We start from the raw sequence: 19,866 nt of genomic DNA, 5'->3' as shown, positions 1-19,866 counted from the left end.
CTTTAAACTTTATTTTCTATAATGTTTGTGGTGAATGAATATTAATTATGTGTATCAATAGTTTCACACAAAATTCAGAGAAATGTTAATATTTATAAGTCTTAGCTCTGAAAGGGTCAGAGACCACAAGTCCCATGTAGTTGCTGAAAATTTCCAATTGTCACATGAAAGAGTGAAGTTACAGTGAAAGAAAAAAATCAGTTTTAAAGGGGAAAATACAAGTCTTCACTGGGATGTGTAGTTCCTCTTGAACGTGCACTGCTACCTGTGATGGCACCATCAACATGGGACTCAATGTCCTCTCAGATTTTGTTGGGAGTTAGAACTAGTTGAGGGACAAATACCAACTTTTCTTAAAGTTTCCCCAAAACTATTGAAGTTTAACCAACATTCAACTACAAAGAAAGATTTAAAAATATCAGTTAAGATTTTTTCTCTCTTGCCAAGTCAAGGAAACATTTTGGTGGGATTAAGATGAATGCATTCATGACCCATTAATTTTTCAGTAAGTTTCAGCACCACCAGCACTACTCAATTGCAGTCATCCACTAATATCACCCACAGTCTCCAGGACCATGCCAGCAATAGATAGAAGGTTGGATCATCCTGCACCAAATATGTGAAATAGAAGACATGGGCATTTGCCTTCAAATCAAATACCTAATTTCTCAGTGGCAGAGAGGGAGGAGAGAGAGAAAGGTAGGGAGGAGGCATTTCTGTTGTGGCTTGTGCTTGTGATAGAGTTTCCTTGCATGTGACCCAGTCAATCTGCCTCTGTACACGTGCATACATATACCATATTATTATTATAAATGTGACTGGTAGCACTGCCTGTTATTAAGGTTGCCCAACACCTTCCCATTATTAGACTCTGTTTTCAGTTGCTGATAACTTTAACTATTTGGACTGAGACATTCCAGGCAAGGCATCTACATCAGACTGATCTGAGGGGGGGAATTTCAGACAAAGCAGCTCAGCTACTTCCAAGAATGAGTCTGAGGAAAAATATATTGTTTTGTTTTGGTGAGGTTTTCTTTGACAAGCTCTAGTAACCCCAAGCATTGGAACAAGAACTTGAAATTTGGCAGTGGGATGACCTGTGGAGCAAGGATGTACCTTTTGCCATCCCCATGAAATTCCACCCAAATTTGGCCAACCTAAAATTTTCTGAAAAATTGCTATTTGCACTTGCTCCATAGAGACTTGATAGAGCTTTGTAGCTTCATTTCCCAAAGATTCCAACCCCACCAAGCATGCTCCAACCAATGGCTGTAGGAGGCCCAGCAGGACTTTCCCTATAATCACAGCTCCTGATTACACCAGGGCAAGTCCAAGCTCGAGAAATGAGATCAGGGAGCCTGTCTCTCTTGTGCTCTCAATGACCACCTCCTGTTGATGACCAGGTAGCATGGAAGAGGTAGCTGCCTGAATCAACTGCAGAGAAGACAAGACAAGAGTCAGACTCGAACTGGGGGGGGGGGGAGAGGAAGGGAGAGAAATGGCTGGGCAACGAAACTGGGACAAGAAGCCAGGAAGGGGCGGATTCATTATGTTCAAATTAGCAAGATTTTTCTATACTATACTTGATAAACAGGTTTTAGATGTATGGTTTTGAAAACATATGAAATAGTAGGTCTTTAGTATCCCTTTTCTTCTGCAGTCATGAACATAAACTGCCAAAGCAAACAACTTCTTGATACACTGACTTCCATATTTCAACAATCTTTCCGTCAACAGCCTCAGAACACCACGTCCCAAAGAAAAAGGCCTTCAGCACTTGAATTTATACCTCATCTCTTAAAATCAAATATTTTGTTAAGAATTTGAAGCCAAATAAAAGCATACCTAGAGAGATACAATGAGCCCAACATGACAGACAACAAAATAAAAACAAAATCCTGCAATATGAAGTAAAAGGCTATCTTTCAGACATAAGTTTTGCCAAGAGATATTTCTCTTACATGAGTAAAACACATTTTTATACTGATCCTTCAGAACAAAAAGATACTTCCTTGCAATTTGTACCTTGGAATGCAATTCCCTTGTTCATATTGATCATCTGCAGCTTAGATTAAAATATAGCTTTTCAACATATTTATTCTGAAGCCATGCCTCCAGAAAACCAGAAGATGTTACACTAGCTGTGGGCTTCTAAAAATGTTGTCTTAACCAAGTATTTCCCATACTACACACAAAAAGCATACAATGAACCATGAGAATGAAAATTTCACTGCATCTAGTTTTTAAAACAGGTTTCCAATCAGAGATCAAATTCTTTCCTGATCAATGATCCAAGACAAGCACTAGAAAAAACACACTGGTCCTGAAAACATTTGTACTGGTCTGCAAATGTGTTCCAAGTTCTGGCTTCTATATGGCAAAAAAAAAAAAAAAAAAAAAAGATGACTTTTTTAAAACCCAAACTGTAACAAACAAGGTTAATTTTTCATTTATCACTGTAGGCAAGGAAGACTAATTTACTGAAATATAAATAATAAAATCAAAGTTTATGATTATCTACCATAGTGGTTGGAAGTTTCAAATACCCAGTAATAGATTCTGGAATTCATTACTACAATTTGTTTTACTGTAACCCCACGACCTTTTTCTTTCATTTTCTGATAGACATTTGTATGTTCTACACCAAAAGTCCGGTCATACAAGCCAGCTAGATCTTATTTTTCTATATGGATCACATATACTAATCTTGTCTCAACTGCAAATTTTACAAGTCTTCACTGGGATTGTGAAGTTCTGCCCCTGAGTAGGTCACTGCCCGGGAATGAACCTAGAACATCTGCATCTAAAAGCGTGAACCTCTACTGCTTCAGCTAAAGGAGCAAGGATGAAATCTTGGTTCCACTGAAGACAATGACAAAAATCCCACTGACTTCATTAGATCCAGCATTTTATACCAGATCTATTACCTCAGAAGCAGTAACAGACACACAAACCTATATGTGGTCTAGTCTAGAGGTGGACAAGTGTTCTTAGCATTGAATACAATTATGCAAATTTAACTGGAGCCGGATTAGCTTCTGCAGTTGCATGTAGTTAACAACTCTAACAAGCAGCAGGCCAGAAAAAAATCCAACTCACTCTCTTGCAGCTGTTTTGACTCTGTAGGGCTAACTGGAGGAAAAGTTATTCCTGCCACTAAAGCAAGCAGCTATTACTTCAATAGACAACATGTGTTATGAAGGTTTTATCATTATATTAACTTATGTAACTACTTTTCATAGGAGAACAACACTTTTAAAAACAAACAAAACACACATCTAAAGCCACAGAATCTTGTTTCACTATAGTCAGCACATTACAACTTCAGAGTCTTTGTTTTTAAAGATTTTTATAGTTTAGGCTTAATGTAATCTGAAATGCATACCTATATAATATTTTTATGGACAAATTCTTGTTGAGATAAAACACCTTTTATAAGATATTTGATGTAACTGGACCTTAAATCATGATTCTCTACAAAAGCCAAATCTGAAATATGCCATTAAATAAGTGATTTACACAAGCTAATCTTATCCCAGAAAACAACCGCTTGTATAACTGCTGATTACCAAAATAGTAAAAAGAATTTACCTTGTCTGCAAAAAAAACCAAACAAAACACAAAACTCTGGACACCAGAAGCATAAAAGTAGTCATGTGGTTAAAAAAATTAGTGCTATCCCCACACAATATTTCAGAATAGTCTTGAGAAAAACTTAAATGGTCTCAATGTGTGTCTCAAAAGTAGGGAAATCTGGAAGTTAAGATGTTTCTTATTTTGAGGTTTGTTTGTTTTTTAAAAGGGACTGCATAGCTGTGTACTATGTAAATGTGGCTGGGCTACTTAAATTCAAAGCAACCTGGCCTTGAGGCAAGGAGAACCCTGACAGTCATTAACCCATTTCATCATTATATTTTATACAACAGGTTTTAAAATGTACAAAGTGTCACTGAAACATCACAAATAAATTGATAGTTACAGTAATTACTTTGGTTCATTATTCAAGAGCAGCAGACAGTTAAACAGGTATTGAGTGACTATGCAAGTGGTTTTCTTTCACATTTTATACTAACAAAATGGCTATAAAAATCATTAAAAACAGAAACTTACCTTAGGTTAAAAGAATAGTTTTCATTTATATCCATAGTTATATGTATTAATCCATCTTTACAAACATCTAATACAAAAGATCTACAGTAGTTCACCACTAAAGAGGCACATGCAAGTCTATTGAGGATGTTTACCAAAATAGTAAATACTCTTGTCTTCATAATGTATTGGAGCAACCTGCATTAAAAAGTCTTATGCTAGTTTTGTTTTTCTATTAATACTGACAACAGATCAAAGAATACCAAATTGTTCTGTAAATATTGAGAAAAGTCCACCAAGAAAAAAAATTACACACAAAATTAAGTGTTATGGCTACTGATACTACATTTGATCATGAAAAATACATAAATGACTAACAATATTCTAGGTCAAGATAAAGTGTGTACAAAATGTAAGATTATATACCAAAGGGAAACACTGGTCCATCTTTAGTATTAATTAGCAAAAAAAAAAAAAAAAGTTTAGTGACATTTTACACAGTAAAGGCAACGCACAAGCTATTCAACAAGAATAAAATGCAGCTACAAGTGCCAAGTGAACAGGGGGTGGAGGGAGTGATAACAGAACCAACCTAAAAAAAAGGAGATATGAGTGAGCACAAGAACCAAAGAAGAATCATCTGATTGAGCATTTCAAGAAAAAGCATTCATTCCCCTCTGCAACATCCTGGTGCAGAGGTATGTGGAAGCAGGACTTAGAGGAACGGGTAGGATTCAGACCAGAATGAAGTATAACAGATCAGCTATTTTTGATAAGATAGATATTGGAGAAATATATAGAACACAACCAAACCTGTTACAACAATTCTGTAAGACTTCAAACAGGCTTTTGACAGCATTTTGTAGAAAGGGTAATGGCAAATCTTAAAAATGTATGGCATTCCTGAGCTGAAATTGACCAAGTCAATAGAAAACATCTACAGCAAGACCAGGAGTGTGGCAAGAGTAAACAAGAAGCTGAAGGATTGGTTCAGAATCACAGGAAGGAGTGAGACAAGGATGCATATCATCGCCAGATTTGTTCAACTTAGTATTAGAAGCAGTACTGTCTGTAGCACTGAGAGATGAAATGAGAAGAGTTAGGCTAGGAGGGAGGACAGTGAATAGTCTTAGATTCACAGAGGATATTGACCTCATAGCATTGACCAAGGAGGATTTACAGAGAATAACCTCGTTCGGACCCATCGTCGCTGTGGAGTTGTTGGACAGGAAGCAAAGAAAGAGAAAGAAGAGAAAAGCGATAGTTAAGGTTGCAGCGAGACATCTCATTCACCCAAAATCTTAAAAGCAAAGAAAATAAGACGTTAAGGGGAAAGGTTTGTGCATTTCTTTCCACCCTCATATTATTGGCAGTGTGGAAAGCAACAAACCAACTCTCCATAAGGTTTTCACTTCCATCTTGACAAGATACCCAAAAGCAATACATAACCTCCCCATCCCATCAAATCTGCATTCTAACACAAAACCTTAAGAGTGACCCCATACGCTTGTATATCAACAGATCAGCACATTTGACCGCCACACATTCAGGAAGTTATTTTATCTTAACACTGTTGAGGTAAATCTTAAGGTTTTGTCTGAGTGCAAACTGCTGAGGTTTGGTGTGTTGTGCTTTTGGATATCTATTTATGATGGAAGTGAAAGTCTTATGGAGCCTTGGGGTGTATCATCAACAGTGCTGCAGGCAACTGGGAGGGTGGGGGTGGAAAGAAACACACAAGTCTTTCCCCTTCAGCTTAAAAGCAGGGGGAAAAGTTTAGTGAAGATGGGGCACGTCTAGCCACAACCTGAACTACCACTAAACATAGGGTTTTTTTTTTCCCCACTCTAATTTCCTTGGGGGTGTTTGGTTTTAGGTACACCTTTGGTGTATCTCAATCGAAAGCTCCCATGGATCAGGTAGAAGCAGAGCTGCATCTGTCTCCTAATCAGAGAAAGAAACTGAGCTGCTGAAGCTGCTCCTGACTACATCAACTCTCCTGAAGACCATGACAGGATGTGATGTGCTTTAGTAAATTGTGTGTGTCTAATATTTTATTCTCATTGAAAAGTTAATGCAAGTAAGTACAGCCAGAGCCACTCTCCATGATAAAAGAACCTATCAGCTGGAATGAACTTCTGTGAAGAGTCTATGTAATCTGCAAGCGTCATGGCCACCATCTTAACCAACACTGAACCAGTGACCTCCAGAACAAAAAACATGGAGACCTTACAACTTGAACTAAAGAGCATGAGCAGTCACAGACTCACATGCCCTGTGGACTGGGCACAAAGAGGGGCACATAACACATACTAGGGGGTTACCAAAGGAAAATGTGTGACAAATTAAGAAAATGTGAAATGTGTACTTTGGATATACACATCATGTACAGATTAACATTGTTTTCAAGTACAAAAACTGTTTTAACGTTTTTTCCATTTTGTGATTCACATGCAACTATATCATCCTCCCACAGAGCAACAGCAGGAGTTGAATCCCTTGACCTTCAGAATCCTAGCTTAGGCCCTTTCCTATTTGAGGCACAGAAGTAACTGCTAGTGCCTTTCTAGGCTAACTACTTCAGAGCATGGCACACTTCCATAGTGGGTTGCAAAACTATTTAGTAGTCAGCAGTAGAATATTGGGGAACAGGAATCCTAGATTCCACCTTTTGTTCTGGAGAGGAGTGTGAATTATCGTGGTTAGAGATTGGATAACCCAAACTGGTTTAGCCACTGTGTGGTACAGTAGATAAGATGCAGGTTTGTCATGTTTGAGATGTTACTGTTTACACAGAACCCACACTGTGTAAGTTCTTTGTTAACTTACTTTAAAAAAATGGAGGGAGGAGTAGCTCTTCCATAACTATTTTCTAGGTTGGCTGTCTTCAATAAGGGTAATTAATTACATGAGAATTTAAACAGCACTTAGAGGTGACATTTGAACACCTTGTGTCTTCTTTGCAAGTTTGGGAATTGTTCCACTAGCTACAGTGGTATCTGATTAGTTGAAGGATGGGAAAGCAAGTCTCTGCCCTCCCTTGGACATGAGAAATGGCAATTCCACCACAGCACATTTGTTGTCAAATAACATTTGACTGGTCTGTCATGGTGCACCATTTTGCCAGTATGGCTAGAAGGTTGTAAACCACTTTACAGACAAACAATACCTAACTGATATTCTAGGAATCACAGCACATGTGGAGCAACAATGTGGCCAAAGGACAGGTGCCAGAGTATTTTATACTGCTTGCTAGAGGGGTGCAGAGAAAAAGAGAGACACTCCATTGAAGAAAAAAAAAATCACCCCAAATGGGGGATTGTAACTCATTCTCACTATCAATTCATTTTTCATCAAACCACCAAGAAAAATTTCAGTAGTACAAAGTTTATATTGTGTGTTTTGGTTTCTGCCATTTCCATGAGATTTTTTAATAAAATCAGAGGCTTAAATTTCCTGATAAAACAGATCAACTTGGACTATTGTCCAGATTCCAATGCACCACAATATATGGAAGCCCCATGTGTTGAAGTAGGTATTTCCCATCAAGGAGGAAAAAATCAAAAAGTACTATTTTGGAAATAAGCATATGAGCAGTAGTTCAAGTATATTTTATGCCTAGGACCAAAACTGTATGCACGGTGTGTGATTTTTTCAGAGATTTTAAGGCTAGAAGGATAAGAAATCATATAGTCTGACCTCTTATATAACACAGGCCATAGAATTTCATTCAGTTACTCATGTAATGAGCCCCAACTTGTGATTTCACTAAGCCTGTGCAGATTTTTACTTGAGATTACATACTGTCTTTTTAAGTGAACTCTTACATATGTTCAAGAAATATATTAAGAATGAAAATATAACTTTAAAAGGCTCCTGAATACTGTCCTTTCCTTACTATAAGCATGAAAGTCAGCCTGAAAATGTGGACTACACTGGCTGAAACATGTAAAACTTTAATATCTTTAATGGAAAAAGACTTGATATATGTTAAGTCATATGATGATTGGGTTTATGAACAATGACAAAGTGAAATATAAAATGAAAAGCAGGAATGTTACACATTGGCTAAATTCAGGTGGATTTGGTTTCTGCTGTTTCCTGATAAAACCCAAAAGCATTGGCTTAACAAAAGCAAAATCAGACCTGGACCGTGTTTATTCATTAAGAGAAATTCATCCAATGGGACAAATCAAGAGCTGTAACATTAACAGAAATATTTATAGCCAGAACACTTTGTATCAAATCACACTACAGTCTCCAAAAGCCACAAAATAATTCACATCACTTCTACTGCACAAAGTCCACTGCACTAAAATTTAGAAATAAGTGCTTTCCAAACCCACTGCAAAAGTTGGGGGGGAGGGGCTGCCTATTAAATGCCAGACTTTTGCTGTTGTTGTTAAGGCAGCTGTTAAAATGCAATTGTACCCGAAACATTTAAAAGGGATAACCTTCATGTTTCAAAAACAAATCTCTCACACCACCAACTATTTGGTATTATTTTAATCCCAATCACCACTACAGAGCTCTGCCAGAAGGGGTTAGGCAAACCACTACAAAGTACTTGCAACTTGCTTTGCAGTTGAGCTGTCTGGATACTTTGAGATCACTCATTCCCCTGCTGACCCAACAAAAACTATTGATTATCATCTTGCAATAGGCAGGTGTCAGTAAGGCAATGAAAGTTGGTCAAGGTTTTTCATAAACACTGAAGAGATGAGAGTGAAATAAACCAAACTGGAGGAGAAACTAGTCCTAATGTTTGCTTAAACAGATGCAAGTATGCACAGGAGTTTCTAAAAGGTGAGTGCATTGAGGGAGGGAGGGGAGATTCCATAAAAAAGAGCAAGTCAAACCCTCCCATGTGGACAAATTTGGGAAAAAGTGAGAGGAACCTTTCCGTCACTTGTCTTGTCCACCAACTGCCCCAGGTCCATCCCCAACTATAATATCACTTGAAAAGTTAGGAAAGGTTTTTAAAAGGAAAAACACTTACTTGTCACAACCACAGATACAGTCAAGATCACATCTTTGGTTTATTGTCCAGAAGAGAAGAGAAAAAATAAAGCAAAACAAACAAAACACAACTGATCTGAGGTCTCTCCTCAATGAATGCTTCAGATTTTCTTCTGATCATGAATTTTTTCTTGAGCAATTAGTTACCGCTAAAAAGGCCCCTATAAAAGCTCTGAACTAACAATAGATAGGATCCATAGCTTGTCCAAAGTAAGTCTTCCAAAGTTTGGGGTCTTTCAAGTTGTCTGCATTTGAATTACAAATCTTGACCTATAACCATTCTTCCAGTCTCCAGAGAAAATATCCTCAATAACAAGAGTAAAAATAAAATAATAATAAAAAAATCCTTCAATACAGTGACTGAATGGCTAATGCTTCTGAATTTTTAATCTTACTTGCAACAAAATTCTCAATTCAGGTTTCTATTTTAGAAGAACCAGGGTCTTTTGACACCAGCATGTTTAACTGTCATTGGTAGACTGATTAACATTCTCAGATATTTGATTACTATCTCTTGACCAAAACACAGGATTAGACTGGAAAAACAGGGCTGTAATCACACTTCATAGGGTATGATTTTGGACTTCATATTATTGAATGCAAAGAATCATACAGCACCTTAATTAAAAGATAATTCACAAAAAAACAAAAACTAGAAGCAGAGTTAGAAGTACTCAGGCTATGCTGTTGTAGTTTAATGAGTTCCATTCAATATCTCATCTCTTCTGATGGTTCAGCATCGGGCACTGGTGGCATAGCCATGCAAATTCCTCCTCCAGAAGAAACTTGGCAAGATTGAACAGCAATTTTGTTTTTAAATTACAAAAATCAGTGACAGTTTGTCCATTTATAAGTCATGCAAGCTTTAAAATAAAAGTTTAGTTGCCTTATGCATACTTTGCACTTGTATAATTAAAGAATTAATTTTATTTTTAGATTAAGAATGACAAAAAGTAATCCATAATGATACGGTCCAACCACTTTTGGTGTTTTGAAAAAAGCAGGCTTTTGAGTAACAGGTGGAACAACTAGACTCCTCAGAGGACTGGCAATGAGATAAGAGAGTCTTTCACTTAAGTCACCATTTTAAATACATTGTCTAGTGATCAAAATGTATTACTATCATAGTGGAGCTCAGTGGGCCCACTTGGTATGAATTTGTAGACTGCATGCAATTCCTAGTAGAATGCAATGGAGGAAGCGGGGGAGGTTGGTTGATTTTGACACCTATCAAAACTGGTACTCTATATGACAGTCTCAGGCATCAGATATTGGTATCAGACAGGATACCAGATTAGAAATGCTCATGCTCCAAAGAGGACAAACACTGTAATGAGAACAGAGTCTAAGGGCCGGATTCCACAAATCCGTTTACCAGCAGAACTGAACATCCACCAAAATCAATGTAAGTTTTGCACATAGAGGATTTCCCAAATTGATCCCTTAATTTATTTTCTTACTTCTCAAAATGACCCCTTCAAGGCTCAGTTGAGCCACATTAACAAGGTGGCAAAATTTGCAAAAACTATTAACTATGATTTATCTGACTTGGGAATAGAGGCCTTTGGTTTTCTGGTCTACCAATTCAGCACCACTAAAGCTCACTTATAAATTTAAGTGGACACAAGATACTTTTCATTGGTTTCTGTGTCTCTATTCTTCCATCATTGTATATATGTAATTCCATTAACAGGCGATTTTTATACTTGCACCAGCAGGAGAAAAAAAAATATCTTTCTGTGCGCTCTTCTACAACTGATCTCAATGACACAAAATTCCAACCTCTGGTTACAAATAGTAACAAATAGTAAATTTTTTTTTAAAACCTGCCTTAAAATGTATTCTCCCAAGAGATAAAACCATCGTTGTCTCAGGTGAATACATATTTATCAAAGAAATCAGAATGGCTCCAGAATAATGACTGTTTTACACTCCCAAGGATGGCTTCTTGTAAAAAATAAAAACAAGGAAGTTAAATCCAAGAGAAACCATACTGCTTTTCAATTAAGGTTAAGGATCTAAAATTGAGGCATCAAAAGACAGGAAATTCAAAGTTAAGGCTACCACCTCATCCTCTCTTCACCCCAAGACCCCAACTCATGCCATGACTGCTCCCTTTGAGCACTTCTCAAGAACCCAGTGAATGATGGTGTGTTAGAGGCTTAACTTTGGCTCTCATGGCTTCTCTTATAACCTTTAACCTTCTTGTTAAAGCATGTGGGGATGAGCAGTTTAAATTTTAATATTTTGCATCACCTGAGCTTGCTTGATGGCCAAGGCACAGGGTGGTACTTTGATACACACATTCACACAGAAGGAAACCCCCTCCACCCCCAACACATGCCATAACTCGGCTTTGCACACATTTTTGCACACTACCAAGCGTCAACACTTTTGTGTTGCTGTCAGCGCTACTCCCCACCATCCAGCAACCCTCCTCCCCGCCCCCCGCCCCCCACCCCGTCCTCCCGCTGGAGTCAAAGTGTTGCTGGGGGAGCACAGGCCAACGGTAACACTCCACCGTCTCCACCTTTCAGTCATATTTCCGTCCTCCTCCAGCAAAACTGGGGAGGAAGGCGGCGGGGAAGAAGGGGGGCCCCAGGGAACCCCGCACCCGCCGGGCCCTGCGGAGAAGGGGCAGCAGCAGGAGCAAGTGTGGTGACAAGCCTGCAGTGTTTCAAACAGCCCGAAAGAAGGGCGGGGGGTCGGGCAGTGTGTGTACGCACGGGGGGGTGGGGGGGCAGGGCTGGTGCTCTGGGTCATTACCTCGTAGAGTTCCTCGGAAGCCATGCTGGGGAGTCTCACAAGGTGGAGTTGGGGGTTGGTTTGGAGATACTTTGTTTCAGTTGGTGTCTGTGTGGCCTCCCCCCTCCTCCTCCTCCTCCGTCTTCTTCTTCTTCCTCCTCCTCCTGCGCGCTGCTGCCTCTCGCTCCCCGGTGCAACTGGCCGCTGCTCCCCGCACGAAATGCCAGCGCTGCTGCGGCGGCGGGGGCTGCGCGCAGAGCAGCTGCGCAACTCGCTCGCACACTCACCCGGTCACACACACACTCACCCACACGGCGGCTCCCCGCACCCCCACCCCTCTGTCCCCGGCTCGCTCCCCAGGATCACTAATCGAGCGCAGAGAGAGCGCCACACGCAACCCGCTCCGGCTCGACTTCAGCCGCCTCTCGCACCATCCTCCTCCTCCCCCCGCTTTGATCTCCCATTGTCTGGCGGCGCAGGGCACCGCGAGGCGGCGGCGGGCGAGAGGCGCGCGAGCTCCCTGCCCGGGCGCGGCACAGCGGCTACGGGCTGGCTCCGCACTTTGAGGCGCCTGCCTAGCTCCAGCCCTGGAAAGAGTGTGTGTCCCATTGGCACGGTCCTGGGGAGGCACGGCCGGGCCGGGCAAAGGGGCTGCCACACTAAGCCAACGTGGGAGAGGAGGCAAAGCCATGTGGGGAGTCCCAGTGTTCACAGGAGGCGGGGCCCCAGCTAAATTCTGTCACCCTCCTATCCCCACCATGATCCCCATCCACCTACTCATCATCATCCTCCTACCCATCACCACCATGATCCCCATCCATCTACTCATCATCATCCTCCTCTTACCCATCCCCACAGTGATCTCCATCCACCTATTCATTATGCTCCTACTCTTCCTACCCATCCTGACCGTGATCCTCATCCAACTATTCATCATCCTCCTGCTCCTCCATCCCATCCAAACTATGATCCCAATCCACCTACTCATCCTCCTCCTGCTCTTCCTACCCATCCACACCATGATCCCCATCCACCAACTCTTCATGCTCCTGTTTTTCAGACCCACCCCCACCATGATCCCCATCCACCTACTCATCTTCCTGCTCCTCCTATGCATCCTGACCATGATCCCAATCCACATACTCATCCTCCTCCTGCTCTTCCTACCCATCCACACCATGATCCCCATCCACCAACTCTTCATGCTCCTGTTTTTCAGACCCATCCCCACCATGATCCCCATCCACCTACCCATCATCTTCCTACTCCTCCTATTCATGCCCACCATGGTCGTCATCCACAGTCATCCTCCTCCTACTCATCCTGACTGTGATCCCCATCCACATACTCATCATCCTCCCGATCCCTACCATGATTCCCATTCACCTACTCTACTCATCCTGACTGTGATCCCCATCCACATACTCATCATCCTCCCCATCCCTACCATGATTCCCATTCACCTACTCATCATCTTCCTACTCATGCCCACCATGATTGTCATCCACAGTCATCCTCCTACTCCTCCTATCCATCCCGACTGATCCCCATCCACATACTCATCATCCTTCTGCTCCTCCTACCCATCCCCACATGATCCCCATTCACCCACTCCTCATCATCCTGCTCCTCCTACCCATCTTGACCACGATCGTCATCCACTTACTCATCTTCCTCCTGCTCCTCCTACCCATCTCCAAATGATCCCCATCCACTTCCTCATCCCCGCCATGATCCGCATCCTCCTACTCATCATCCTTCTGCTCCTCCTACCCATCCCCACAATGATCTACGTCCACCTCCTCCTACCCATCCCCACCATGATTCCCAATCACCTACTCATCATCCTACTACTACTCCTACTCATGCCATGATACTCATCCACATATTTATCCTCCTCCTACCCCATCCCTACTGTGATCCCCATCCACCTACTCATCCTCCTTCCGCTCTTCCTACGCATCCCCACCATGATACCCACCAACTCTTCCTGCTCTTTTCAGACTCATCCCCACCATGATCCCCATCAACCTACTCATCATTTTTCTGCTCCTCCTACCCATTCTGACCATGATCCCAATCCACGTACTCATCCTCCTCTCGTTCCTCCTACCCATTCCCACCATGATCCCCATTCACCTACTTATCTTCCTGCTTCTCCTACCCATCCTGACCCTGATCCTCATCCACCTACTCATCTTCCTCCTGCTCCTCCTACCCATCTCCACAGTGATCCCCATCCACTTCCTCATCCCTGCCATGATCCGCATCCATCTACTCGTCATCCTCCTCCTACCATTCCCACCATGATCCCCATCCACCTACTCATGATCCCTCTGCTCCTCCTACTCATCCCCACTAGGATCCCCATTCACTATCCATCATGCTCCACCTGCTCCTTCTACCCATCCCCACCATGATCTCTATCCACATACTCATCCTCATCCTCCTTCCCATCCCCCTTGTAATCCCCATCCACCTACTAATCATTCTCCTGCTCCTCCTACTCATCCCCACCGTGATCCCCATCCACCTACGCATTATCCTCCTGCTCCTCCTCCTACCCATCCCCACCATGATTCCCATCCTCCTACTCATCATGCTCCGACTCATGCCCACCATGATTCTCATCCACCTATAATGAAAATATATTGGAAGGACAGAATAGGTAGTGCAGGGGGGGTAGTGGCACTATATGTGAAAGAAAATGTAGAATCAAATGAAGTAAAATTTTTAAGTGAATCCACATGTTCCATAGAATCTCTATGGACAGTAATTTCATGCTCTAATAAGAATATAACATTAGAGATCTATATCAACCATCTGACCAGGACAGCGATAGTGATGATGAAATGCTAAGGGAAATTAGAAAGGCTATCAAAATAAGAACTCAATAATAGTGGGGGATTTCAATTATCCCCATATTGACTGGGAACATGTCACCTCAAGAAATGCAGAGACAAAATTTCTGGAGACTTTAAATGACTGCTTCTTGGAGCAGCTGGTACAGGAACCCACAAGGGGAGAGGCAACTCTAGATTTAGTCCTGAGTGGAGCGCAGGAGCTGGTCCAAGAAGTAACTATAATAGGACTGCTTGGAAATAGTGACCATAATATAACATTTAACATCCGTGTGGTGGGAAGAACATCTCAACAGCCCAACACTGTGGCATTTGATTTCCAAAAGGGGAACTATGCAAAAATGAAAGGGTTAGTTAAACAGAAATTAAAAGGTACAGTGACTGAAGTGAAATCCCTGCAAGCTGCATGGGTGCTTTCTAAAGACATCATAATAGAAACCCAACTTAAATGTATACCCCAAATTAAGAAACACAGTAAAAGAACTAAAAAAAGCCACTGTGGCTTAAGAAGCATGTAAAAGAAGTAGTGAGAGATAAAAAGACTTCCTTTAAAAAGTGGAAGTCAAATCCTAGTGAGGTAAATAGAAAGGAGCATAAACACTGCCAAGTTAAGTGTAAAAATGTAATATGAAAAGCCAAAGAGGAGTCTGAAGAACAGCTAGCCAAAAGGTAATAACAAAATGTTTTGTAAGTACATCAGAAGTAGGAAGTCTGCTAAACAGCCAGTGGGGCCCCTCGATGATTGAGATACAAAAGGAGCGCTTAAAGACGATAAAGTCATTGCTGAGAAACTAAATGGATTCTTTGCTTCAGTCTTCACAGCTGAGGATGTTAGGGAGATTCCCAAACTTGAGCTGGCTTTTGTAGGTGACAAATCTGAGGAACTGTCACAGATTGAAGGATCACTAGAGGAGGTTTTGTAATTTATTGATAAACTCAACATTAACAAGTCACCGGGACCCGATGGCATTCACCCAAGAGTTCTGAAAGAACTCAAATGTGAAGTGTGGAACTATTAACTAGGGTTTGTAACCTGTCCTTTAAATCGGCTACGGTACTCAATGACTGGAAGTTAGCTAATGTAACGTCAATATTTAAAAAGGGCTCTAGAGGTGATCCCAGCAATTACAGACCAGTAAGTCTAATGTTGGTACCAGGCAAATTAGTCGAAACAATAGTAAAGAATAAAATTGTCAGATACACAGAAGAACATAAATTGTTGGGCAAAAGTCAACATGGTTTCTGTAAAGGGAAATCATATCTTACTAATCTATTAGAGTTCTATGAAGGGGTCAACAAACATGTGGACAAGGGGGATCCAGTGGACATAGTGTGCTTAGATTTCCAGAAGGCTCTTATGTAAATTAAATTGTCATGGGATAAGAGGGAAGGTCCTTTCATGGACTGAGAACTGGTTAAAAGACAGGGAACAAAGGGTAGGAATTAATGGTAAATTCTCAGAATGGAGAGGGGTAACTAGTGGTATTCCGTGTTCCCCAAAGGTCAGTCCTAGGACCAATCCTATTCAGCTTATTCCTAAATGGTCTGGAAAAGGGTAAAAAGTGAGGTGGCAAAGTTTGCAGATGATACTAAACTGATCAAGATAGTTAAAACCAAAGCAGACTGTGAAGAACTTCAAAAAGATCTCCCAAAACTAACTGATTTGGCAACAAAATGGCAAATGAAATGTAATGTGGATAAATGTAAAGGAATGCACATTGGAAAAAATAACCCCAACTATACATACAATATGATGGGGGCTAATTTAGCTACAGCAAATCAGGAAAAAGATCTTGGAGTCATCGTGGATAGTTCTCTGAAGATGTCCACGCAGTGTACAGAGGCAGTCAAAAAAGCAAACGGGATGTTAGGAATCATTAAAAAGGGGATAGAGAATAAGAAGGAGAATATATTATTGCCCTTATATAAATTGAGGGTATGCCCACATCTTGAATACTGCATACAGATGTGGTCTCCTCATCTCAAAAAAGATATACTGGCATTAGAAAAGGTTCAGAGAAGGGCAACTAAAATGATTAGAGGTTTGGAACAGGTCCCATATGAGGAGAGATTAAAGAGGCTAGGACTTTTCAGCTTAGAAAAGAGGAGACTAAGGGAAGATATGTTAGAGGTATATAAAATCATAGGTGATGTGGAGAAAGTAGATAAGGAAAAGTTATTTACTTATTTCCATAATACAAGAACTAGGGGTCACCAAATGAAATTAATGGGCAGCAGGTTTAAAACAAATAAAAGGAAGTTCTTCTTCATACAGGGCACCGTCAACTTTTGGAACTCCTTACCTGAGGAGGTTGTGAAGGCTAGGACTATAATAGTGTTTAAAAGAGAACTGGCTACATTCATGGAGGTTAAGTTCATTAATAGCTATTAGCCAGGATGGGTAAGGAATGGCGTCCCTAGCCTCTGTTTGTCAGAGGGTGGAGATGGATGGCAGGAGAGAGATCACTTGATCATTTCCTGTTAGATTCACTCCCTCTGGGGCACCTGGCATTGGCCACTGTCGGCGGACAGGATACTGGGCTAGATGGACCTTTGGTAGTACAGCCGTTCTTATGTTCTTGTTCATCCTCCTCCTATGCTTCCTCCCCATCCCCACCGTAATCCCCATCCACCTACTCATCATCCTCCTGCTCCTCCTACTCATATCCACCATGATCCCCAACCATGTACTCATCTTCCTCCTCCTGCTCCTTCTGCCCATCCCCACTGTGATCCCCATCTACTTATTCATTATCCTCCTGCGCCTCCTCCTACCATCTCCACCATGATTCCCATTCACTTGCTCATCTTCCTACTACTCACACTCATGCCCACCATGATCCTCATCCACCTACTCATCCTCCTGCTCCTCCTGCCAATCACCAGAGTGATCTCCATCCACCTATTCATCATTCTTCTCCTCCTCCTACAAGGGCTGTCAATTGCAGTTAACTCACGCTATTTACTCAAAAAAATTAATTGCGATTAAAAAAACTAATTGTGATTAATTGCACTTATAACAATTGAATACCAGTTTAAATTTATTAAATATTTTTGGATCTTTTTCTATATTTGCAATATTAATTTCAGTTACAACACAGAATACAAAGTGCATAGGGCTCACTTTATATTTATTTTTATTGCATATATTTGCACTGTAAAAACCAAAAAAAAATGTATTTTTCAGTTCACCTGATAGAAGTACTGAAGTGCAAACTCTTTATCATGAAACTGTAACTTTCAAATGTAGATTTTTTTTAGTTACATAACTGCACTTAAAAAAGAAACTGTGGAAAACTTTAGAGCCGACAAGTTCACTTAGCCGTACTTCTTATTCTGTCAATCACTAAGACAAATTTGTTTACATTGACGAGAGACAATGCTGCCTGCTTTTTTTTACAATGTCACCTGAAAGTGAGTACAGACATTCGCATGGCACTTTTGTAGCTGGCATTGCAAGCTCTTTAGATTCGAGATATGCTAAACATTTGTATGCCCCTTCATGCTTTGGCCACCATTCGAGAGGACATGCTTTAATGCTGACATGTGAACACATGTCGCTCCACACTGCTTTGGATCGTTATCGAGCAGAACCCATCATCCGCATGGATGCATGTCCTCTGGAATGGTGGCTGAAGCATGAAGGGACAGATGAATCTTTAGCGCATCTGGCATGTAAATATCTTGCAACACCAGCTACAACAGTGCCATGTTCTCATTTTCAGGTGACACTATAGACAAGAAGCAGGCATCTCTGACAAATTGTAACCAACCTTGTTTGTCTGAGTGATTGGCGATCAAGAAGTAGGACTGAGTGGACTTGTAGGCTCTAAAGTTTTACATTGTTTTATTTTTGAATGCAGTTATTTTTGTACATAATTCTACATTTGTAAGTTCAACTTTCATGGGAAAGATATTGCACTACAGTACTTGTATGAGGTGAATTGAAAAACACTCTTGTTTTTTTTACAGTACAAATATTTGTAATAAAAATAAATATAAATTGAGAACTGTGCACTTTCTAGTCTGTATTGTAATTGAACCTAATATATTTGAAAATGTAGTAAACATCCAAAAATATTTAAAATAAATGGTACTCTGTTGTTTAACAGCGTAATTAATCGTGATTAATTTTTTTTATTGCTTGACAGCCCTATCTCCTACCCATCTCCACCATAATCCCCATCCACCTACTCATCATCTCTCTGCTCCTCCTACTCATCCCCACCATGGTCCTCATCCCCTACTCATCATCATCCTGCTTCTCCTACCCATTGCCACCATGATCCCCTCCACTACTCATCATCCTCCTGCTCCTCCTACCCAACCCCACCAGGATCTCCATCCACCTACTCATCATCCTGCTCTTCCTACTCATTCCCACCACAAGCCCCCTTATCCACTCATCATTTTTCTGCTTCTCCTTCTCATTCCAACTACAATCTCTCTCCACCTCCTTCTCCTGCTCTTCCTGCCTATCGACACCATGGTCCCATTGTTCCTGCTTCCCCTCCCTACCATGAACCCCTCCATCTACTCATTATCCTGCTCCACCTCCTCATCTCTACATAAAAACATAGAAATGTAGGAGTGAAAGGGACCTAGACAGGCCATCAGGTCCAGTCCCCTGCATTGAGGCAAGACTAAGTATTATCTAGAGTCTGACAGGTGTTTGTCTAATATGTTCTTAAATCTGCCAATGATGAAGTTCTGGTGCTTAACTACCCTTACAGTTAGGAATTTTTTTCTAATGTCTAATCTAAATCTCCTTTGCTGCAATTTAAACTCATTACTCTTGTCCTGTTCTCAATGGATAAGAACAATTTTTCACCTTCCTCTTTATAACAGTGTTCTCCAGACTAAACAAACCCAGTTTTTGAAATCTTTTCTTACACATAGTGTTTTCTAGACCTTTAATCATTTTTGATGCTTGCCTCTGGACTTTCTCCAATTTGTCCTTATCTTTCCTGAAGTGTGGTGCCCAGAACTGGACACAATACTCCAGTTGAGGCCTTATCCGTGCTATGTAGAGTGGAAGAATTACTTCTCACGTCTTGCTTACAACACTCCTGCTAATACATCCCAGAATGATATTCATTTTTTTGCAACAGTGTTACACTGTTGACTCACATTTAGTTTGTGATCCACTATC

General features: G+C 41.0%; 1 protein-coding gene across 1 annotated transcript in view; it reads right to left on the bottom strand.

Annotated features, from left to right (window-relative positions):
- CDYL (chromodomain Y like) overlaps positions 1 to 12,170 on the bottom strand; it is a 195,696-nt gene extending 183,526 nt beyond the window's left edge. The window contains exon 1 of the mRNA XM_050940049.1: positions 11,875 to 12,170. Coding sequence (XP_050796006.1) covers positions 11,875 to 11,898 — 24 coding nt within the window. The 5' untranslated portion in view covers positions 11,899 to 12,170. The remainder of the gene's footprint in view (positions 1 to 11,874) is intronic.
- Positions 12,171 to 19,866: the final 7,696 nt, after the last annotated feature.

This window comes from Gopherus flavomarginatus, chromosome 2, assembly GCF_025201925.1.
Source record: "Gopherus flavomarginatus isolate rGopFla2 chromosome 2, rGopFla2.mat.asm, whole genome shotgun sequence".
In the NCBI taxonomy this organism is placed as follows: domain Eukaryota; kingdom Metazoa; phylum Chordata; order Testudines; family Testudinidae; genus Gopherus; species Gopherus flavomarginatus.
Note: the sequence above shows the minus strand (reverse complement) of the source record. Positions and strands in the feature narration are given on the sequence as shown.